The 24,512-nt window shown below is 34.9% G+C and overlaps 1 protein-coding gene across 2 annotated transcripts in view; it reads left to right on the forward strand.

Moving 5' to 3' along the window:
• The window catches only part of MYO6 (myosin VI), a 151,185-nt gene extending 126,934 nt beyond the window's left edge, over positions 1 to 24,251 (forward strand). Inside the window, exons 27-33 of one of the 2 annotated variants that reach the window (XM_055134699.1) lie at positions 1,019 to 1,097; positions 2,212 to 2,372; positions 11,176 to 11,279; positions 12,648 to 12,779; positions 16,669 to 16,695; positions 19,220 to 19,438; positions 20,019 to 24,251. In XM_055134699.1, the coding sequence (XP_054990674.1) occupies positions 1,019 to 1,097; positions 2,212 to 2,372; positions 11,176 to 11,279; positions 12,648 to 12,779; positions 16,669 to 16,695; positions 19,220 to 19,438; positions 20,019 to 20,218 (922 nt within the window). In that variant the 3' untranslated portion in view covers positions 20,219 to 24,251. The remainder of the gene's footprint in view (positions 1 to 1,018; positions 1,098 to 2,211; positions 2,373 to 11,175; positions 11,280 to 12,647; positions 12,780 to 16,668; positions 16,696 to 19,219; positions 19,439 to 20,018) is intronic. The other variant, XM_055134700.1, reaches the window with a different exon arrangement.
• Positions 24,252 to 24,512: the final 261 nt, after the last annotated feature.

Below are 24,512 nucleotides of genomic sequence, written 5' to 3' on the forward strand. Positions count from 1 at the left end.
GTCATTTAAGCCCAGATACACAAGAATACAAGCAAGTATGTTAAAACCAGACTGGAGTATAAGAGGTTGTGTGGCCATGCTCCAGGAAATACTGCATCGCTCTCTTCTGGGAGCTTTATTTTACAGTCTCTGGATCTTGGCCGTTGATGAGATTACATGTCGGGGGTGGGGGTTGAGGGGTAGTTTGTGTGTGTGACTGCCAATATACTGGAAAACTGGGGTGAGGAGACCCAGTCCTATTCCGAGCAGGCTTGAAGATCTCAGCCATTAGTCCCACATACCTGGGTTCCTCTGTCAGTTTCTTCATGGGTGAGGCTCATCTGAGCATGTGGAGAGTGGCCTTGAGCATGGCTGTAGCTGGGTTCTGGAGGTTTTCGGCTGTCAGGGCTCTGCTCAGGGCAGGGAGGGAAACTCAACCCGACTCCTCTCCTAGGTGCCCCAGTGAAGACAGCCTGGCTGTCTTCTGGCGGGGTTGGGATAAAGTGCTTTTAATTATAATTTGAATTTTGATTAAAATTTTACACCCAAGAATTTTTAAACTTCGTTTTAAAACTATGACTTGGATAGTATTTGTAAACTAGAAAAAAAAGGCATTTATGCTTTTTTTTTGCAGTTTTAAAACTGATAGCACTTTAGAATATTGCTGTTCTAACTTAGAAGGAATGTAAGAGTTGTATAATTGAAGTAGAGGGAAGCACATGTAATCAGAATCTTATTTTATTTCAGAAATACTCTCATTAAAGTATTTTTTTTAAAGTTAATAATATACATAGCTAAGAGGATAACTTGATTCCCCATTCTGTAGCCTTGTTTGTTAATAGTTAATTTTCATATGAAAAGAAGGCAAATCTGTGCTTACTATTACATTTTTTTTAAAACTTTTATTAATTCACCATGTGGAAAGTTACAAAGCGTTCAGGTTAAAGTCTCAGTTATACAATGCTCAAACACCCATCCCTTCACCAGTGCACGTATTACTATTACATTTTTTATGTTTTCTTTTTTGGGGGGCATTTAGGAAACTTGAAATGGAAGCAAAGAGAAAACAAGAAGAAGAAGAGAGAAAGAAAAGAGAGGATGATGAAAAACGTATTCAGGTATGTACTTATTGGGCAATAAGTAGACTTCTATGATGATAGACTTTAGATAATAGACCGACTTTCTATAAAAATACAATTTGTAAAGTTAAGCCAGCAAAGAAATTCAGATAGGTTCGTGATTTGTGATTTGCTCGTTGAGCCTTTAGTGAAGAAAGGCGGTTTTTAAAGTAGTTATGGAAAGGGTATTTGGCATTAGCAAAGTGAGCTCGAATTCTGGCTTGATCGCTACAAAACATGGAACATTGCAAAAGGCATAACAAGCTACTGTGGACCTCAGTTTTTTGTTTTTTTTTTGTAGCATAGGGGTAAATGATTGCTGTGAATATTAAGCAAGTAAGCATACTTTAAAGCATCTGAAACAGTACCCAGTTGAGTAAATACTAGTTTTTCTTTTTCCTTTTTTTGGGTGTGTGGGGGGGTCACACCTGGTGATGCTTCCAACCTTCCCCCTGCCTCTATTGCAGACAATTTCCCCCATACTCTCGCTTTACTTTTGGGCATTATGGTTTGCAATACTGGTACTGAGAGGCCATCATGTTTGGTCCTTTATCTGCTTTCAGCACACATCTCCCATCCCGAGTGATTCCTCCAACCATAATTGACTTAGTGATCCCCTCTTTATTCCAGCTGCCTTCTCTCCCAGCTCGTGAGGCAGGCTTCCAACTATGGAGCATTATTCCTGGCCCTTGTGTCTGCTGTCCCTGGGTGTCAGTCTCCTATTATGTTACTTTATATTCCACAAATGAGTGCAGTCATAATTTCATTGCTATTTAATGACTTTGTTAGTATTTATAGACTAGGATTGAAATCATTCTGCCTGCTTGCCATGCAGGAGTTGGTGTTGGTATGCTTTTTACGATGCCACTTGCATGGTATTTAGGGTGCGCTAATGATAGAAAGGTGAAGTTCTCATTCCTTGACTGTCTCTTGGAAAGAGAGGAAGTGTTAACGTTCATGAAAGAGAACAGAGCCAAGAGATCGCCGCTTCTGTGGTTATCCGTTCCTCTGTGCAAGAATTGTGTGGGACAGTTCAGAGTGATACCGGAGGGAATGATGAAGGCCGTGAATGGGCGAGCCCTTCGTTAGTGGCTCTCTGGGCCTTACTGTGCAGGTGGAAGTGGAGGCACAGCTGGCCCGTCAGCGGGAGGAGGAGTCCCAGCAGCAAGCGGTTCTGGAGCAGGAGCGGCGGGATCGGGAGCTGGCCCTACGCATTGCTCAGAGTGAGGCTGAGCTCATCAGCGACGAGACCCAGGCAGACCCTGCGCTGCGGAGGTATGGCCCCCGGGGGTGTAGGGCTCTTTCCTTTGCTGCCCTAAACATGTCTGCTTCGAATTTTTGTGTGAAGGCAAACAGAGAAACAAAAATCCTGTTCCTTAGGTCCTGTCATGTTTTGTGTACAGCCACTCAAAATTATGTAGATCCGAGAAAAATTTATTTTGATCGACTTCTAGATTTAAGTGAATGAAGCAAATATTCCTTCACATTGTTAAAACTCTGAAAAAGATACAATTATGTTCATCATACTTTGTTAGGAAAATGTCCCAGTTTTTACTCTGCAGTTACTAGTTTTGTATGAATGAGCACCATCTATTTTCTAAACACCTATTGTTAGATGCTTTCATTTGTTAGTAATATAATTCATTTTTTATTTGCTTAAGGTTTGTATGTATTATTTCTTCATATAAATTAAAAATATGTATCATCTGCCTTAACAGTTGAAATCAGGAGAGATTTTCTATCTCTCACAGTCCCATTGCATTTATATTCTAGAATAAGTGGATTTTCTTTTCCATGAAGAAAGGTTAATCATTTTGAAAAGTTTTAGCTCCCTGTATATCTAAATTATGTCTAACTACTATATTTTATCAACTTGTGGAGGCATATATATATTATTATTAAATGTTTCAGGAAGGATATAATAGAATAGATTCATTAAAAAAATATTTAGAGTATAGAAGGGCTGGAGCGATAGCACAGTGGGTAGGGCATTTGCCTTGCACTCGGCCGACCTGGGTTCGGTTCCTCCACCCCTCTCGGAGAGCCGGGCAAGCTCCTGAGAGTATCTCCCCCACATGGCAGAGCCTAGCAAGCTACCTGTGACGTATTCGATATGCCAAAAACAATAACAACAAGTCTCACAGTGGAGACGTTACTGGTGCCTGCTTGAGCATATCGATGAGCAACGGCATGACAGTGATAGAGTATAGAAATGTTTTGACTGTTCAAAAAAACAAAACTTATTTATGGATTACCTTTCTATGTGGGTTTATGTACAGTTTATATACGTATGTAAACTGTGGTATATATACACATATATATGTATGTGTTTACAAATGTGTATATATATATATGCAATCATGCTTTCTAAAACATGAGTGCATTTACTACAGAATATAAAATACAACCACTAGATGTAGCTATTTACTTGCAAAAAGAAAAAAATCTGGATTTGAGGTAATGAACAGACTCGATTTAGTTGAAAACAGTGATAAGGAATGGTAAGTTCCTTTACATTTTTAGTAATTTCATTGGCAGGCACTAGGGTCTGGGTTGTATGTAATACTGTGTCCCATCTAAATGAGCTAAAGAGGTCTGTAAAGCACAGTTTAGTATAAAAATTGTTAAGCTCTTCAGATTAAGTCTAATATTTTGGCTCTCTTACACTTAAGTACAATTAAAACATTATTGTCAACAATGGCTTTTTAGCTGTAGGTAGACTCTGTGCTGCCTTCTGTTCCTTCCAGCCGGCTGGGCTGTGTGTGATACTGACTAGTGGCTAAGCAAAGCTCTAAAAACACCCACACATCCTAATATCTCTGAGGAAGTACTATTATGGGTTAAGTTCATCTAAGATACACTTTAATGGAGTCTTTATTGGCCAAGCTTGAAGTTATAGCCACTGTTTTCCCACATAATTTGTGTATGATACTGATCTAGACTTCTTCCCATCTTCTGAAAAGGCTACTTCTTCCCAGGTGTGAGATGTTACCTATGATTTAAGTTAAGCAGAATGAAGTAGGTAATGCGATTATTACAAAGTAATTAGGAGATAGATAATCATTTATGACTCAATAGATGGAATAGATACTCAAGCATTTATAACTCGATAGATGGAGTAGATACTCAAGCATTTATGACTGGATGGAATTAATTGTAGTTATTCTGTGGGATCAGCCCTAGGCAGGTGTTTCCGCCTCTGGAAGGTTCCTTATCGGACCTGGAAACTTTTCCTAGTCCTTTCCAAGGTCCTTGTGGGCTCCTCCCTCCCAAACCTACTTCTTTACTGCTCTGTACTATAAGCAGTAGCACTTCCTGCTGTTTGATGCTTTTTGTAAGCATTTTGTGTTTGATTATTTTATCTTTCTCCATAGACTATAACTGAATAATTTGGTTAGTACCCAGTTTTTCCTGGGATATGTGTAAGAACTCTCTCAGTAAATATGTTCTTAATGTAGAGCATGAAACTGTTATTCTTGGGTTCTATGATGCATTAAAAATATAGATTAAAATATAGATTAATTCTTCCATAATAAACAATTTTAAGTTACTTTTCTAGCATGGATTCCCATCCAGTGACTTCTACGTAAGAAATATTTTCTACATATATATATGTGCTTACATATATATATGTATTCATACACGTATAATCAACTTCACGTTTGTTATTCAGTGTTAAGTGATGATTTCACATGACATGAAATTATGAAATACTAAGATTTATTAAGAACAAGTAAACTCACAGTATATGGATTTTCCAATCTAGATATATTTACTCTTTAATTTTAATTGAATACTCTTGATTTATTCACTTCTAATCATTTTAAATAATATTTAAAAATATTAAAATTATAAGTGATCTAATATTTAGATTAAAGATAATGGAGTTTTAAAAATCATTATTATCAAATCATTGGTACACAATTAAGAATTGGTTACTATATTAATGAGATTATATTTTTTCCTCAGAATTGGTGACTCAAGACCCAAAATGACACCGTATGTCATTTTTTTTAAAAACTAAATTTAGTCATATAGCTGTTTTATAATAGGTTTTGAATACATTTTAGGATAATTTTCTCATTGAAAGAAATTTTACATTATTTTCTTTTATTAAAGATAATAAATAGATTCTCCTCAATCCTCCACTCCGGGCCCCCCTTTCCTTCATTTCCTCTGTCCCTTCTGCCAAGACAGTTCTTTACTGCTCCTCATAGGTGTTCAGTCACAGTAGTTATGTTGTAGTTTTCTCTGTGTTTCCTAGTTCTTTAAACCTTGACATCTATCTTATGTCTTTTAATTATCCCATACTTGTGCCTTCATGGAGTATATGGAAAAGTATTTTTAAAAAGGCAATAACTTGAGACAGAACAGCTTAGTTTTGGTATACCTGATGTTTTGTTGTACTAATACCTAAAATATCACATAACCTGGAGTTTTATATGTAATGTCAATTTCAATGCTAATTTTTTGTTATTAGAATCTCCATATAGAGGATCTAAATAATGTTGCAGTATACAATGAAATGTGTGTAAAAGTACACTATAAAATTTTTGAAATATGCTTTAAACCTGAATTAAAATTTAAGCTTTAAATCAATGGTTTTCAACTCTGTCATAAGACACTACCAAGAATAAATATCAGGTTTAGAATTAAGACCTTAATTCTAAAAAGTACATTTAAAAGAGAAGTTTAAAAAAAGAATTAAAAAATCCAAGTACATATCCATTCTTACTCCTATATTAGAATCACCACAAATGTTTTATCTACAAACTTAAAATAATATAGGAATGTTGTATCAGTCAATTAAATAGCACAAAACAGTGAATAATTCTTTGTAAAGTTCTGAATAGAGTGAGGTACAGTTTCCTCTCAATGATAGTTACTGCATTCCTAGAAAATTGTGAAGATTAAATCATACAAAGTATGCATAAGTATATGTGCATTTTGCATTTATAATTCTTTTGTACATGTTAGTCTTATAGGATAGGCAGTTTTTTGAGAAGCATGTTTTGCATCTCTGACTGCTCACTTCATCAAATGTACTTCCTCACACCCTTGTAACTACAACATCGTATTTAGAAAGTATCTTGAAATGGTTGCTATTTCCCTCATTTAGCACAGCTGGTTTAAAGTTACTGTTTGAGCTTGAATTAAATAGACTGTGTAACTGATATCTAAAGTGAAATTTGCATATAGTTAGGGAAATGGGAAGAAAAAGGGCACCTGGATGCAAGTACCATTTCTAAGTAGTTTATTTGGTACAGAGAAATAACATATATGGGATACATATTCAGAGGTTCCTATCTAGGATAGTATTGGGGCAGCAAGAGAAGATCTCTATATGATCATTGAATCATGTGGTAAAGAGTTTCGAATGGCCACAGATTCCCTTGAAAGCTGTTAGGGGAAAGAAGAGGAAACTTTAGGGAAAACACACATACACACACACAGTGCTCTCATAAGCATTTTTTTAATTCTATGAAATAGATGTTTCATCTTGTTTATCAACTTTATTATTAACTCCTTTGGATATTTCTGGTTGTCTTTGTGCCACACTGGGTAATGGTCAGGTGCAATTCTTTTTTTTTTTTTTTAAATTTTATTGAATCACCGTGAGATAGTTACATGCTTTCATGTCTGGGTTACAATCACACAATGGTCAAACACCCATCTCTCCGCCAGTGCACATTCTCCACCACCAATATCCCTGGTATACCCCCCTTTCCCACCCTCCCCCTGCCTCCATGGCAGACAATATTCCCCATACTCTCTCTCTCTACTTTTGGGCATTATGGCTTGCAACACAGACACTGAGAGGTCATCATGCTTGGTCCATTATCTACTTTCGGCACACATCTCCCATCCCAACTGGTTCCTCCAGCCATCATTTTCTTAATGTCAGGTGCTATTCTTCATAGACTGAGGAGCCTTGAGGTTTAGAATAAAAATAAGCATCCCAGAAACTGCTCTATATCAAATTTACGTATCTATAAAACAAATTTTTACTGATTGGGGGTTACCAGAGTCTGGTAACTAGAATGAGAAAATGATTAATTATGAAGGCTGAGAGAAAAGGCAGGAAAATGAAAGGCAAAGTTAGAGCTGGGGAGGTGGTCTAAAGGCCTGAGCCCCGGTTCTGTTCCTGGTACTGCAGGATCCCAGGGCACCACTGTGCATCTCCAAGAGTACTTTGCTAAGAATAGCACCTGCCCGTTACCCAGTGTGGCACAGAGACAACCAGAAATATTCAAAGGAGTTTATATAATAAAGTCGATGAAAAAGATGAAATGTCTGTTGTATAGAATTAAACAAATTTTGAAAAAACTTACTATCCTGGGTAGAAAAATATTTGTCTTTGGGAAGTATTTATCCTTATGAGGGTAAAGCGCTTCTGATCTTTAACAAGTATTTGATGTATTCTGATTATTTTCGAAGAAGGTGTTGCTTTAAAGTTTTATTAATATGATTATTGTCAATGCTATTTTTTTGTTTTTGAGCCACCCTTGGCTAAACCAAGGGCTTACTTCTGGCTCTGTGCTCAGGGAATCATTCCAGATGGTGCTCGGGGAACAGTTTGGAGTGCTGGGAACTGAACCTGGATCAGCTGTGTGCAAGTCAAGTGCCGACTTGCTGTGCTATCTCTGCAACCTCAACAAATTTATTTGTTTGGGGACCATACCCAGTGGTGCTCAGGGCTTGCTCTTGGTTCTGTACTCATGGACCTCTCTTGCCAGGACTCAGGGGATCATATGGGGTACTAGGGTTGCCATACGCAAGGCAAGTACCCTACCTGCTGTCCTAGCTCTCCAATCCCAGTCTTAAAAATTGTATAGCTTTAAATACGTCAGACTCTTAGCTGCCTTTCCTGTTCTGTCAGTAAAGCTTGAGACTTTTAGATATGTTAGACTTTATTAGCGATTGTTTTCCTGCATGTGTGTGTTGTGGGGGAGTGGAAGGGGTCACGCAGAGATCTAACTCAGAGCCTCATTCTGTAACACTGAGCCACATCCCTGGTCCATTGTGCCTTGTTCCACTAACTTGACTGAACAACTTCACTGCAAAAATCTTTATATAGAATCTATAGCCTTCACCAACATTTATTTAGCACTGTTTGTATATAAAATACCAAATTTTATTTCATATTTTATATTTGTATGTTTGTATATAAAAACACTGGGGGAAAGAATCACTCCTTGCTTTGGGGCTGGAGTGATAGCACAGTGGGTAGGGTGCTTGCCTTGCATGTGCCCAACCCAGGTTCGATTCCCAGAATCCCATATGGTCCCCTGAGCATGGCCAATAGTTAATTCCTGAGTGCATGAGCTAGGAGTAACACCTGTGCATCACTGAGTGTGACCCAAAAAGCCAAAAAAAAGAAAGAAAGAAAAACACCAGGGGGCCAGATTGATAGTACAGTAGTTAGGTTGCTTGCCTTACATGCTGGGGACCCAGGTTCCATCCTCAGCATCCCCTATGGCTCCTGATTGCAGAGCCAAGAGTAACTCTTGAGCATTGCCCTGTGAGACCCAAAAACAAAAGCAGAAAAGTAAAAATACCATCAGAAACATTATTCTTATAAGATTTTATTGAAAATTTCAACTACAAAAATAGAGATATGTACAAGTAACCTTAGCTGTGTTTAGACAGAATGTTGTGTCTTATGGCTATATATATTGAAAAGTATCTTAAGACTTTTAGGAAGTAAAACTACAATAGTTGGTTAATGTGTCAATGATATAAATTTTAATTATGCTCTTAGAGCTTTTGAATAATTTATTTAGTTGTGTTTGTTACATAATATTGTGCCTTACTGTTTTTCTTATAGGGAACAAATGGCAAAAGAAATGTCAGATATTTTGAGTAGGTTAGTGCGTTGTATAATTGGGGAAATAAGTATCATCTCAATATCACATTTATAAATTGCTTTTCACTGTTTGGACTAGAACCTCTTACATGAATTCCCTGCTTTATGTATAAGATGTCTTCACTTATCACTTCACTCTTACTTCACCCTAACATACAAAAAGATTCTTAAAACCAGCTAACACACCAGTGCTCCTCTAAATCAATGTTTCAGTGGAAATTATCATTGGCGCTTTGGGTGGTACTGTTCTCTTGGTAGTAGTGTCCTACAATCACTGGGCCTCCGTAGCAGTAGCAAACCCATCCTCTTATTGTTACAAAATAAAATATTAAAACTCTCGCCGCACTGCAGGTGCTGTTCTTGTTTAGGAACGACTGTGTTTTGTTGAGGAGAAGGTAGTTCCAAGGCCCTCCTCAGCCTCTATACCGCTCAGGGTCTCTAAACCAGGTAAATTTCAGGCCATTGATGTCAAAGTTGAGCCACTGAAGACTGTAACTTCTTTTTTTGGAATCTGGCCTATCCATTTTGTAAGTGACCAGTACATGAATCAGTACCATTCTCGCTGTCAATTTTGAAGTTGTAATTGATACATTTTTAAGAATCAAAGGTAAATTTTGCTTCACAAAGTCATTCATATGATTATCTTTATACATAAAATCTAATATTTCTTTACTATTTATGTATAATTGTTTATTATTTTTTATTATTAATCTGTTATTACTTGGTATACTTTTCTTACTATTTTATATATTAAAAATATGTAACTTCAAGGATGGAGGAAAATTTTAAAGTACTTTATTTTTGTGTTTTGTAGAGTATATTTTTAAAAGTAATATTTTTTACTTAGGGTAATATACATGAAAAGTTAATGATATTAATCATACTTTGAGCAATAATAATTTTAATGCAGTTATTTTTAAAATATCAAATAATTTCTTATCTAATGTTTTTATACCACATATATTGTTATCTCATTATATAAATTCACTTCTCTTTCAGAATGAAAAGAACATTAACAAAAACCCATAATTTTTGGCTGCTATTTTTGACTCCTAGTGAACACTAGAAAGGTTTTTTTTGCTAACTTATTGAATGTTGGATTAGAAATATGATATAGAAGAAACAATTCAAATAAATATTAAAGCATAATTTATTATCAAGAGTAATAAACCTTGCAAACACATAGCTAGTTCATTTTAGGAAAGCAGTTAAGAAAAAGCCACATGGAAAATTAGCAGCGACAAAGTTTAAGATAGGTATAGATTCTGTGCTATACTTAAAACGCGTTTTAACCATAAAACCACAGGAAAGACTAAATGACTACACACTGTTTTTTAGCCAGATTTATATATAATTTAAAAGTAATACTTTTTAATTCTGCAGGATGAAGTTTACTGTATTTATTCTTTAAGATAAAAATACTCTTTAAAATGAGAGCCTTTTAAGAAGTATATATTTAATTCTTAGGTTTAATATTAAAGGAAATATCCTTTATTTTAGAAAAAAGGATACATATTTTCAAACACTTTTTTCTGTATTATTTTATGAGTTTGTCTTTTGACCTCCAAGATTTCTGTTATCTTTGAAAATGTAAAAAAATAGCCATGAGTTCATATTTGGAGATTACATTTTGAGTGTTTCTCCTCAAGAAGAAAATTTAATAAAAGACTAAGGATAAACCATGATACCTGAGATGCAGTATTTTTATATTTAGTTCTTTTAATATTTATGCCATCTTTTTGTGTCTTGAAATGAGGTGTGCATAAATTATTTTGTAACACATAAATGTCTTCTTGTAACTTCTTCTGAGAATCTGTGTGGACAGTGTCATCTTTTGTTGAAAAAAGTATTCATTACTACATAAAATAAACCTCTTATACCGATTATCTCAAATTACATAGAGAGTGTTAAGCCATGAGTAGCACCAAGTTTAAACATACATGTATAGTATGTATTATATAACCATATATGGTATATACAGAGGAAGTCTATATAACCTAATATGGCTACAAAATTACATACTGAAAGATTTCTATTTACCTAAGTGATCTTTTAGTAACAGTATTTGTTTTGTCAAAGATAAAAAAAATTATTACTTTTTTCCTAGTAGTTATTTCTTCTTGTCAGACTTATTCTCACTTTCTTGCCTCTTTTGTAAACATTTAACTCATGTTCATCACTTAACTACTGTAATAAATATTATCCTTACAGAGGTCCTGCTGTTCAAGCCACCAAGGCAGCTGCTGGTTCCAAGAAACACGATCTTAGTAAATGGAAATATGCAGAACTACGGGATACCATCAATACTTCTTGTGGTAAGAGTCTAGCAAGGATAAAAAATAGTAGGGGTGAAAAAGCCTCCATCTCTGGTAGATAACAAAATACATACCAACACTCAAGCGCGATTTTATTTTGAGGGTATATATATATTTGTGTAAACTATTTTCTTTTTATTCTTATTCTGAAAAGATAATGTGGTTTACCCACAAAGCTAAAGGAAAGACATATTTATTATATTACATGCTTTATGCCTATTTCTTGCTAAGATTGGGAAGAGAGGTGCATGTGCCCACATGGCCGAGCACATGTGTCACACGAATCTCCCCTCTTGAGGTGTGTACTTTCATGCCCTCGTGTCTAATGCTGGGATGTGTGTAGGGGCTCTCTCCACCCTTGGAGAAGCCCGAGTTCTCTCTTGAGCGTGTTACTCTCTCTTCCACCCTCTCTCCCTCCACACCTTAAAACCCTCCAAATAAAACCTGTTTTACTTAAAAAAAAAAATTGGGAAGAGAAACAAATTATGGTTAGGATGGTATTTGCGACTGACCCTTTAATGTTATTCGTGATATTTAAATAGCTCTATGTTTAATTTTGGATTTCCATGAATGCAAAATAAGAAAGGGTATTGGAGTCCTTTCTTTTTATTGTTTATGCTTTTAAAAGTTAATTTTTTCTTTCCTCAGAACAGAGAAAAGTACTATATCTAGAGGATCCCAAGTTGTGTTCTTACTCACATTACAGTGTGAATTCAGAATACTATGACTAGGCAAATAACTGTCAGAATTTTATACATTTCCTCATACTGTGTGAGGAAATCTTTCTTTCTAAGTGTATTTCTAAGTGTATTTGCATAATTAAAAGCATAAAAAAGTGTTACATGTAAATCTGACTTATATTTGAGCATGGTAACTTTTTTTTTGTTGTTGTTAGGGAGGAAAGAAAATTTGTATTTTATAATCCAGGGTAAGGGTTGGCCTGCGGAAAAGCTGTCTGGCAGGGGAGGTATTCTGTCCAGCTGCTTCCCTGCGTGCTCAGGCCAGGGGTTGCTCATGCGCTCTTGCATGCTATTCCTAATGGAGAAAACAGGCTAATCAGGGCATTTCTGAGGCATCATTTAAGGTTGACCCCAAAGACTTCATTTTTTGTTATGGTGGCCTGAGGCCTTGGACAAGGAACTTAACCTCTAATTCAATTTCTTTGTCTGAAATTAAGGGTTCTTATATGGAGTAAATGATGTAAGACAATAATCATATATAAGAAAAATGCTAGATATAAAAAGTAATTTTATTAGAAAATAATATTTACATTCTCGTTTATGCCAAAAATAATTATGCTAGATAACAAAATGAAGATGTTAATCCTTTTTGGGGGCTATGGGGGGGTTCATTCTTTGTTATCAATAGATATTGAGCTGCTGGCAGCTTGCAGAGAAGAATTCCATAGGAGACTAAAAGTGTATCATGCTTGGAAATCCAAGAACAAGAAGAGAAATACTGAAACAGAGCAACGTGCTCCGAAGTCTGTTACTGATTATGGTAAACAACAGATTTTATTTTTAAGCTTTTTAAAAAATGTGTATATTGATGAATATAATTATATATGACATTTGGCTAAATTGTCTAATGTGAATTTTCTCTTACTCTAGAACTGTGATCCATAGAAGCTAGTGCAACCATGATGGTTTATCTCTCATAGCATTGTTTCTATTAACTGTATTCTTGGAGGCTTTTCTTTTTTTTCTTTTTGGGTCACATCCAGCGATGCACAGGGGTTACTCCTGGCTCTGCAGTCAGGAATTACTCCTGGCGGTGCTCAGGGGACCATATGGGATGCTGAGAATTGAACCCGGGTGGACCACATGCAAGGCAAATGCCCTACCGGCTGTGCTATTGCTCCAGCCCCATATTAACTGTATTCTTAAAGTCACAGTTTTAAAGAAGTATTGCATTCTTTAGATTCTTCTAGAGGAGAAAATATTCTTAATTTTTTTTTTACTTTTCATTTTATTTATTTATTTTTTAAATTTTATTTTATTTGAATCATCGTGACAAAAGTTACAAAGCTTTCAGGTTTAAGTCTCAGTCATATAATGATCAAACTCCCCCATTTTTTTTTTTTAGTGAATAGCCATGAGATAATATGGATACAAAGATGTTCATGGTTGAGTTTCAGTCATACATGTTCTACCAACCATCCTTTTACCAGAGTACATTTAACACCACCAAAGTCCCTGATTTGCCCTCCACTGGCCCTCCTCATGTCCTGCCCCCACAGTCTGCCTCTTTGCTCTATGGCAGACATTTCCCCCATCCATCTCTCTCTCTCTCTCTGTCTGTCTCTGTCTCTCTCTTATAGTCCCTTTAGGCACTATGTTTGCAATTCTGTTACTGAAAGGCATATGACTTTACCTCCTTTCAGCACTCAGTTTTTGTCTAGAGTGATCTTTTTCAAATATCTTCATTACTTCTGACCTAACTGGATGACTCTTCCTTCTTGGTGGCAAGATTCCTACCACGGACCAATCCTCCTGGCAAGGAGGGGAGAATATTCTTTTCTATGTTGAAGAGGTTATAAAATAATGTATTAAAATCATATTTTGACCCTACATAATACATGTAACTAAGTAAAGAGAAAGTAAAGTGAAATTTATCAGCTACACAGGCGGGGTGGGGGGGTTGGTATACTGTGATTCTTGGAGCTGGAATATGTGCACTGGTGAAGGGATGGGTGTTCGAACATTGTATAACTGAGACTTAAGCCTGAAAGCTTTGTAACTTTCTACGTGGTGATTCAATAAAAAAATAAATAAATAAATGCATGTAACTACCTAAAGATTGCATGTGAAAATTGTAAATTACTGTTTAAAAAAATGTTTACTGGAAACATTTTTTTTAACTATGTTGAAAAATATGAATGTGAGAATATGACTTTCAGGTCAGTGTTTTTCCTAGACCAGTTTTTGATTTTGCTGACTGAGATCCTAAAAATGAATTTTGTTATTTTATTATGCAAAGTACAAAGTTATATGGAACAGAAATTGGAAAATAGAGCTGGGTAGACAGGACCTAGTAAAAGATTTAGCAGCTTTAACAATAACTGAGGATACCTATGACATTTGAGTTGTAACTTCAGTTTTAAAAGTGGTAATCAGAATTTCCTTTTTTCACTTTTCTACTTTTAGACTGGCTCTAATGATTAGTTTAATTCTAGTTAATATCAGAGTGACAGCACAGTTAATATTCCCCCTTTTGGGGGGATATATATATATTATGATATTTGATACTATAGTTTAATGATACATGAATCAAGTTTACTATGAAAATGAACTCTGGGTTATAATATTTTGTTTCCATAGCACACTCCTGGAAATTGTAGTAAATAAAAGCAGTGTTGCAATAAAATTAAGTGGTAAAAATTTAGCACTTCTTAGTTGTTGTAAAGAATAGATTGAGAATGATAGTTAGGGCTGAGACCTTGCCTTGCATGTGTCCTGCCCTGGCTACATCTCGCTACTGTATACAATCCCCCTGAGCATTGTGAGGTGTGGCCCAGTTATCTCGATACCCTGTCTCCCAAAAGTGGATTGATGGTAGCATTATTAATCATTAGTTGGAACATAACTCTTTATGACAGAGTTCTTAGTTATAACTTAGTTATAATTTAGTTATAACTAAGAACTGGCAAGTGGAATCCCTTTATACATTGGTCTTATGAATGTCACTTTTCCTTCCATAATAAAATATCTCTGTGAATTGAAATGCTAGGATTATTCCATTACATTATTTGTAACCTGATTACCTTCATTTTGTAAAATTGCTGTGGACTATTCTTTTTAGTTGTAATGTTCCAATCATGACCGTTAGTTGCTATCCATTATGTTTTATTGCATTTTTTTCTGGATAATTGCATTTATTAAAACAAAAAGAAATAAGTGTTAATCTATTTGGTAGACATATATTTAATAACGATACAATAGATGAGCTTTACTGTATATGTGTGTGTGCCTGGAATTAAACCAAGGCCTTTATACCTGGTGAGGCATGTGCTCTACTGCTGAGCTACATTTCCAATCGTCAAATATTTCTTGTACATGTAAATTAAATTTTGATACCTTACTCAGGTTTCTCCTCAAAGGAGCAAATTATATGTGGTTTACCGATTTGGGTCTTAACACAGTTTCCATTTGTAATCTTGGAAGCTATCAGATAATTTCCCCAAAGTCCACTCGAGGTATATGAGCAAACAGGAGTTTTATGTGATCATACTTCATGAATTAATTTAGCCTACAGGAATTTGATTATTGGCCTTTTTTAAAAAAATAGGATAATATATAATTATTGTGTGAAAACACTTTTTTTGTTTTATTTTTCTCTGATGTAAAATTTGTCCTGACCTAGGAGTACAATTAAAAGGAAAGGTGAGGGATCCTAGTGTGGTTAACAGCTCAACAGAGAAAATTCTGTGCTTAAGTGACTTCCTAATAGGCTGCTAGCAGACTTTCAAAGGAATTGCTGTGTAGCTCAGTGTTTCTAAGGATTAACGTTCATTAATTTGAAAAAGCGATGAGAAATTAAGACTGTTAAAAGAAACATCATATTATTGCCATTAAAGACAAAAACATTGATAAATCGTGGTAAAATTTTTTGAAAGGTTGGCAAATTCATTATAAAGACTTCTACTCTGCTAGAATTCAGGAGCCTCCATCCTGCTCTTGAAAGAGCAATGATTTTGGAGAGTAGTGTATATTTTATAATTTTTAAAATCAAGCTGGCAAGAGTTTCAGATTTAAACAATTCGAAGAAATTAAAATATATACATATCGAATATAGGGAAGCACAAGCAATGCTTTTTCCTCTAATGCAAATAATACTTCAGTGAATTGAGAAGCTAGTCTACAGACATTTTGGTAATTAACTTTTGTAATTTGTAATACAGTTTTGCTTTAAGAGATCCTGTTATGGGGGCCAAAGCAATATTACAGCAGGTAGCCATTTTCCTTGCACGTGGCCGACCCACATCCCAGCACCCCATATTCCCAGCACCCTGAACACTGCCAGCCAGGAATGATTCCTGTGCACTGTCAGCAGTGACCCCCAAGTACTCCTGGGTGTGGCCCCCAAACAAAACAAAAGGTACTGGTATGTGGATTATTAAGTCATTATGTTGGGTATTTGTTTAACTAGTGCTATTTACCCAGATTACACAATGAGATTTTTCATTTTCTTAATATGTCCTGCAACCAGACTTTTCTAAAACACAAAAATTGGAAAGCAGTATCTTCCTAGGTAATTCTGATGGTATTTGACTGTGGCTAAGACATTCACATGTTGATAGTTGCCCCTCCAATGTGGAAGCTTTATGAATTTAGGATGCTCATTTAAGAGTTTGGAATTTTTATCTTCAATATAAAATATTTGTTCACAGATTTTGCACCATTTTTGAACAATTCACGTAAGTCAATGGCTAACTCATGACTCATGAGCTAACTGGTTGATGGGTTAAAAAATACCTCATAAATACTAACTTCTATTAAACGTTGTTTTGCTGCAATTTTAAGTGGTATTGTACATTGATATTTGTTTATCCATACTAAAATATTTAATTTGAGATGACATTTTTATTTGGCTCACTGCAAAATATGCAAAACAAATTTTTTAATAAATTTTTGTTTAATCAAATTATTTTAAAAATCAACTCCCAGTATTTTAAACTGAGAGTATACACAATTCTTATTGTAGCAAAACTCTTTCTTAATAAACAACTATTCTTTAAGAATAAAGACTAACTTGAGGTGATGGTTTCACAGACTGTTCTCCAATGCTAAGATGGTGTAAGTGTTTCTGTCCAAAGAGACTTTGTATGATAATGTGTACAGGTTTTAATAGGCTACCTCCTAGTGGGAAGAGGAGATTACTTTTATAGTTCTTGGTGATGCATATTTGTTGATTATTTAAAAGCCTTGAGGTCATATTAGTGTACAATAAATTTCTTCTAAAATCAGTTGAGTCATAATTTGCGTAGGATGCTATATTTATTGGTTAGACCTAATTTATTAAGTGCTTTTATTGAGGTTTACATTTGAAAGACTACATATGAAACTTATTTCACACTTTTGAAGATATCAAAAATTGATACGAAAGAAATAGTTTCAAGATTTTTTCAAATTTTAACACATATTTTAAGATTTCCAGATGGACATTAATTGCTAGATTTTCTAATACAAATAGCATCAGTAGAAAAATTTATTAAGACTTTCCTTTTGGTTTCTTGATTTACCCGTGGCGTATTCAGTACGAAAAAAACAGTAACAAGTCTCACAGTGCAGACATTACTGGTGTCCGCTCGAGCAAAACAATGAACAATGGGATGTCAGTGCTACAGTGCTACTCAGTATAACACATTATTGGAGGTTTACTTTAAAAGAACAAATTAAGTATAGCAATTGGTTGACCATCAGTGTCATGGAGCATTTCCTACTAACTGGACATTGAATTATTCAGTAGTGAGTATGAAGGGAATGATTTTGTTGTTGCTGCTCTTTTCAAATTTCTTCTATTTGATTTAGTGTATTTTTTTGCAAATTAGGTAAATTTTCTTTAGATGACCAGATTGTTTCCTTGCTGGCTTTGTTTGTTTATTTTCCAAGCAGATAATTTTAAAAACTTGAAATGGAAACAAAAGTATTATAAGTGATTTAGGGGAAATAGGAACAAAAGTAAATAAATCAGCTGATCTCTGTTAATATACTAAAGGTGGAGCAGTGTTTCAAAGTCACTAACAAAACTGGACCTCTGTTTTATTCCTTCATGGGCATATTTAAATGTATACATATAACTTTGCTAACTGCTTATTGCTTTCTCTGGTTTGCACAGAAATCAATTCAGCTACTCTAAGGCTTTTGCTCTGTCTTGGTGTAAAAATACTAGATATTTTTATCTGTCTAGTATTTGGAAATTCTTACAGTAGCCTGTGTGGCTGTTCTTGACATTTATATATCTATTACCTAATTTTTCAAGTTTTTCGGTGAGATTCTTAATAAGCTGCAGTAAAAGGTTGGTCCACTTTTAAATTTATGAGTATAAGCAGATTAAATGGACTTTAAAAGGTTTGCTACTAAATATGTAAAGTAATTGCCCAAGGGAAATATTTATATTTTCAGGTAAAAAAATAGACTTTTAGGTAAAAATATGAGCAAAAAAATAAAAAAATAAGATGAGTGCGATGAGTGCAATGTCTGTTGCTATCTGAGGTTTATTTTTATTTTTGTTTTTAAGTTTTTTACTAATTGGCAAAGGAAACCAAATACTGTACATATTTTCTGTATAATTCAGTGAATTTCATTATGAAACTTCTGATTTCAGAGTAAGTAGATATTTCTGAGGGAAAGTTCTTTGTTTACTGTTAAAGGTATTTTGTTCCAAAGAAGTTGCCAAGTATTATTAGTTAAAATATCTGTATCTTGATTATTTAAAATCCTCAAACCAGAAGAGAAATCTTTTATGTCTTTTACATTTCGGAGGAAGTAGTAATTCAGTTAACAGCTACCTAGAATTCTTCAGGTTTATGAAATTATAGCTGATTTTTATCATAAACAATAAAGTAAAATTAATTCTATAGCTTATATTCACTTTTAGAAGAAAAGATATGAATTATATTAAGTAGTATTGTTTGCTTTCCTGTCATTTATTTTGAATTAAATTGATAGATACCATCATTTGGGAAGAATTTATTAGCAGTGTGTGTGTGTGTGTGTGTGTGTGTTGTGTGTGTGTGTGTGTGTAGTGATAGGGAATATCTTGAGGGAAAGAATATTCTAAATCATACTGAACTGGGATCTTTGTAAGCAGTTAATGTTTACATTTGCTTTAAATTTCCTGTGAGGAAATTTTTTTTTTTCATGGTGTGTTTTAGGTCTAAAGTCTGTTTTTGATCTCCCTTGGGCTTCTAGTGTAACTTTCTTTGTTCTGTGTATCAGCTCAGCAGAACTCGGCAACTCAGCTTCCTGCCAGGCAGCAGGAGATTGAAATGAATCCACAGCAGCGCTTCTTCCGCATCCCATTCATCCGCCCTGCTGACCAATACAAAGACCCGCAGAATAAGAAAAAAGGCTGGTGGTATGCTCATTTTGATGGACCGTGGATTGCTCGGCAAATGGAACTCCATCCTGACAAGACACCCATCCTTCTTGTGGCTGGTGTGTATGAATCACTGGAAAAAAAAGAGAGATAAAACTAAAAAGAGTTATAAACTCTCTAAATAAAACTATAATTTGTAATACAATAATTCATTAAGTCTCTAGGTTGACAGATGGAAGTTTTCAGTTAAACATTTCCAGTTGATTGGGAGTTATAACAATCAGGATATGTAATTGCTACGGTTATGTAGGGCAAAGGGTTTTTTCACTGGTGTTCATATGTTGATTTGCTATAATTTGTATAAATAGTAACTTTTTTTAAACCTAATAAATGGTTCAGTCAACTGATACTAATATATTTTACCTGGGTGAGGACAGGTTTCTTTTAGGTGAATTCACTAAGCAGGTTTCCAAGTTAGTGGGAGAGAAAAATTTTAAAGTTCTTTTATCTCTGAGAATTGATAGGTACATCAAGAATAAGGTTTTGTGCGCCAGGAGTAATTCTTGAGTGCGAAGCCAGGAGTAACCCCTGAGCATCGCTGGGTGTGACCCAAAAAGAAAAAAAAAAAAAAGAATAAGGTTTTGTGCTAAATGGTTCTGTAAAGAGAAATGATCACTCTCTGACGTCCTGTCTGTGCAGGTAAAGATGACATGGAGATGTGTGAGCTGAATCTTGAAGAGACAGGCCTGACTCGAAAGCGTGGTGCCGAGATTTTGCCAAGGCAATTTGAAGAAATGTGGGAACGCTGTGGTGGCATTCAGTACCTCCAGAAAGCAATCGAGAGCAGACAGGCAAGGCCCACGTATGCCACGGCAATGCTGCAGAATCTGCTCAAGTAGATACTGCACACCAGCCTCTAGTGGGCGCCCTCACTCTGCGACCAGGCCGTGGGTGTGCTCCTGAAATGTAACCCATTCTGAAATTATGTTAGAATTACTTACACAAAGTGAACAGGTCTTACTAATTGTGGCTTTTTGAAAATTTAAAATTAATCAGTGGTAGTGAATTTGGACTGAAAACTCATCTTCCTGATTCCATTTATAACTATGAAGCCTTTCTGTTGTAATGCTTGTTACATTTGGACAGATTCTGACATTTCTCATCCTTTGCCAACAGCTACCTTAAGTCTATCGTAATTGTTCCTGAGAAAAAGGAATTTTAAAAATTCTGAAATGCTTTCTTTCTAAGGATAACACTGTACTATAGAACTGGAATGATAAAATCTTAAGTTTCTTACAAAAATTAAGGTACTTAAAATGAGCATGGCACTGATCTGAAATGCGTTGTACTTTCTGTGGTCACTTTTTTCAGCAATTCATGGACATTCCACCAGAGGTTAATTTCACCTCCCCCCACTTCCTTTATAGTGCTTTTTAGTTTTGAGTAAAGCAATTTTCCTGAAGTTCTAGAATTCTAGAAAGAGCTTTAATATAGTTGATGTACTCTGTGATAAAGAAGGTACTTTGTAATATCCTGCACAGATTTTTTTCTGTCATATTGTGTGTCGCTCTAAAAAACATTATTCACAGATTCTAGGGATGGAAAAAAAATAAACAAATTCAGAGGGTCGAAAGCATTAAGATAGCTTTCATTTCATTTACAATGGAAAAATAGATGTTGGGTAGAACTGTGGCTTTAACTGGACTACTCCAAATATTCAGTTTCATCTCTATTAAGATTTTTATATCAGAATCTTGTCCAAGTTGTTTCAATAATTTAAATAAATGATCTGTTTCATGCATCTTTCTCTTAAAAATATTTTCTTGATCCATTTTGACTTTTGAGATTTTAGTAATTGTAGAGCCATTTACATGCTTTGTAATTCAAAAAGTCTTGAATAATTGCTTATTTCATGTAACTGATCATCTAAAGGAGAAAGTTTTCATTGTGTGCTGTTAATTTCAAACAAGTGTCAGTAGCTTCAAACCTAATACTTAATGACTTTTATATTAGGAAGTTGGAGACAAAAATTCATCAAGGAATTATGTTGACATAATCCTAAGGAGTCTTGTTTGTATTTTAGAATAAAATTAGATACTAAAATTATTCTCTGCACCTTTATTCCTAACTCTTAAAGACCCTACTTTGGAATGAAATCTGGTGATTATTGTTTTTCCTAGAAAGAATACCTCAGTATGGAAAATATTTCCCAGCTGATGATAGTAGAGCTTATGAGCCACAGACATAATTGCTTCTCTTATTATATGTGTCTTAGTATGGAAATATTTATTTATTATGATACTGTGCAAATGATTGTCTCCTGTGAAAGAAATTAAATGGCCCTGTCTGTGCGTTGAGAATGTGAATGTGATTACTTTTTGAAGGCTATGTGACTACATGGACTCAGTACTCATCCTGGGTCATTTGGTCCCTGTTACTGGTAACAGAAGATCTGGTTATGAAATAAATGACCTGTTCTCTCTCTTCACATCTCTTTCATTTAATTGCTGTTTTTATTTTGTATAGGACAGTGAATGTCAAGCTTTGTTTTTTAACTAGTTAGTAAAGGCCCTGTAGAAAGTTTAAACATTAAGAGCATATTTTTAATGAATCCCTTTTAGTACTCTTTTCAGAAAGGTTTATGTATCTCTTAGATACATATGTGACACTAGATGTTAAACTAATCAGATGAATTAAAATTATAATGAGAAAATTTAAGACTTTGCAATAAATATGGCAGAAAAGATATTACAAATACTTAATATTTTTACCTTAGTAGGTAATAAAGTTCTAGTCTTATTTTGTTTCTAGGAATGTCACATAGCTGTCCTAGAACGTACCTATTTAAAGTAGTCTCCTGAGTCAATTTTGGTTACCAGGAGAACTGCCCTAATTTAGATAGACTTACAGTAACCTACATAGCAGTAGATGTACTATACACAGAGGCCCACTTTAGTGGGCAAATTTAGGACCCCATCAGCCTTTTAAAGAAATAGAAGAAGTGGTATTCTATAAGATGTTGACATATTTTCTTTGCTATTTTCATAATCGAATCCATAAACACTAAGTGAAGACTGTAGTAATCAAAAGTAAATTGATATTTTAATCATTCATCTTGAGATTTTAATATGAGAACTTTATATCAGCATAGTACAGATAGTTCCTCATCTGTAGTTCCTAATCTGTAATTATGTAGTAGTTTTTCGTTTGCGTGTTCTGTAAAAGTGGGCATATATAAAATGTTGAAAATGAGAAGACAAGATATTTTTGCAGTCAGTTTGGTTTTAATTCCTAATTCCATTAACACACTGGAAGTAGGCATTTTGATCTGTGGATACATACTCAGAGAACGAATTTTTCTCTAATATACCTATCCATATAAGCATAAACACTTGCATTTTCTTACTTGTAAAGTTTAGTAGATAGCACCATCTCAGAGGATTATGTGAGGAAACATGCTTAGCGCACAAACCTACACAAAAGACTTACTGTTGTTACATTCTGCTTCCTACAATGTTAATTACAGGCATTCTTTCCAGTCAAGTAGTGAATCCTTTTTTTTTAATAAGCAACCAAGAAAAGATCATCTTAATAGAAAATGATAGTGGTATTTGTGGACGCCTGGAAAGTAGAAATTCAGAGGAAAGAATAATCAGGAAGATTGTGTGTGTGTGTGTGTGTGTGTGTGTGTGTGTGTGTGTGTAGATTTTACTGGAATAAAATCTTTTTTTTTTTTCCATTCACAGGTTATTACTATGGTTCTCAGGGGATCCAGATATGTAGGTCTTGGGTTTCTTTAAAGTATCTTAAGAGTACTTTGGATGGGTAGAGTATTTATTGAATAAGTCAGTTAATACAGTGTTAGTGGTAAACTGGCGTCTTTTTTAGAGAAGAAGTGACAGAGATCAAGAGAGGTCCAGTACATTGGTTCTAGACCCTGAAAGAGGTGTGCCTTGGCTTCAGTCATGTAGACTAAAAGAATCTGAAAAGAAAATTTGCCCCCTGAGATATGACAAAGTGTTGCTTCTGACATTTCACATTATCAGAAGATAAGACAGATTTTCTTTTATATTGCCAGGAATAACAGGCATTGAAAATTATAATTTCTAGAAGAAGATAAATTATGTATGACTTAGTGGTAAAGCACATGCCTTGCATGTGAGGCCTGGATTTTGTATCTGACACTGAAGAAAATGAGAAGATTGACAGGGTATCTAAGAATGAGAACAGGACAAATTGGTGTGGGGGTGGGCGGGGAATCAGTTTTAATATTAAGAAAAGAAGAGCCACAGTGAAAGACAAAGAGAGGAAGTATACCCCCAAATACTCTATGTACAAATACCCCACATTGAAAATGAGTGATATGGTTTAAATAATAAAATATCTTAGGTTTTCATTACGTTTTAGAATATACTGTACATAACAGAAAAATCTATGGTGGTTAAAACTTGAACCAAGATTGACCTGATGTAAAAGTTCTTAACCTATAGAAAATGGTACTGCTATACCGGAGGAGGTCAGCAATAAGTGAACTTTCTTATGAGTGGGAATGTGGAAATACTTCCAGAGGTAGATCCTATCTATGCCAGGGCCACATACTTGTATACAGTTATATTAAATTCATTCATATTGATATATTCTTCCTTCCCCACCACTAACCTAATATGTGAGATGTTTGGGTGTCATAGTTTTGAATAATCATGAAAAACATACTCATCAAGAAAAGAATATTTAATCCTCATTTACTCCTTTGCAGTCTCACTTTCAAACTTAAAATAGACCTACTGATTGGCCATTTTCACATCTGAAAATTTGTCTAATTGCAATTGCTTCTGCATTTTTCTTCATTTCCTTTTAAGTGTCTTATCTGATACCTGCCTAAAATTCTGATGTACTAAAATTCTTAATAAATGCTTTCTATTGTAGAACTTCCATTTGCATCTTGTGTTTTTAATGCTGTTATGGGGGCTATAAAAATCATGTTGGAAATGTTGCTTTGTTGGCTTCATGTCTCAGATGGAGTAAGTTCAAGTCTGAGGTCTCCAGTCACTGCAGTTGGAAAGCCTTGTGCTTGTGGGCATAGGAGGAAGCAAGGAACTTCAAGTGATTTAGATGTCCTAGAGCTTTGGTCCTGGCTCTGATGGAATCTCTGTCCAGGGAATAAACAGGACTGACTACAGAACTGCTGCAACT

The sequence above is a fragment of the Sorex araneus genome, chromosome 4, assembly GCF_027595985.1.
Source record: "Sorex araneus isolate mSorAra2 chromosome 4, mSorAra2.pri, whole genome shotgun sequence".
Taxonomy (NCBI): Eukaryota; Metazoa; Chordata; class Mammalia; order Eulipotyphla; family Soricidae; genus Sorex; species Sorex araneus.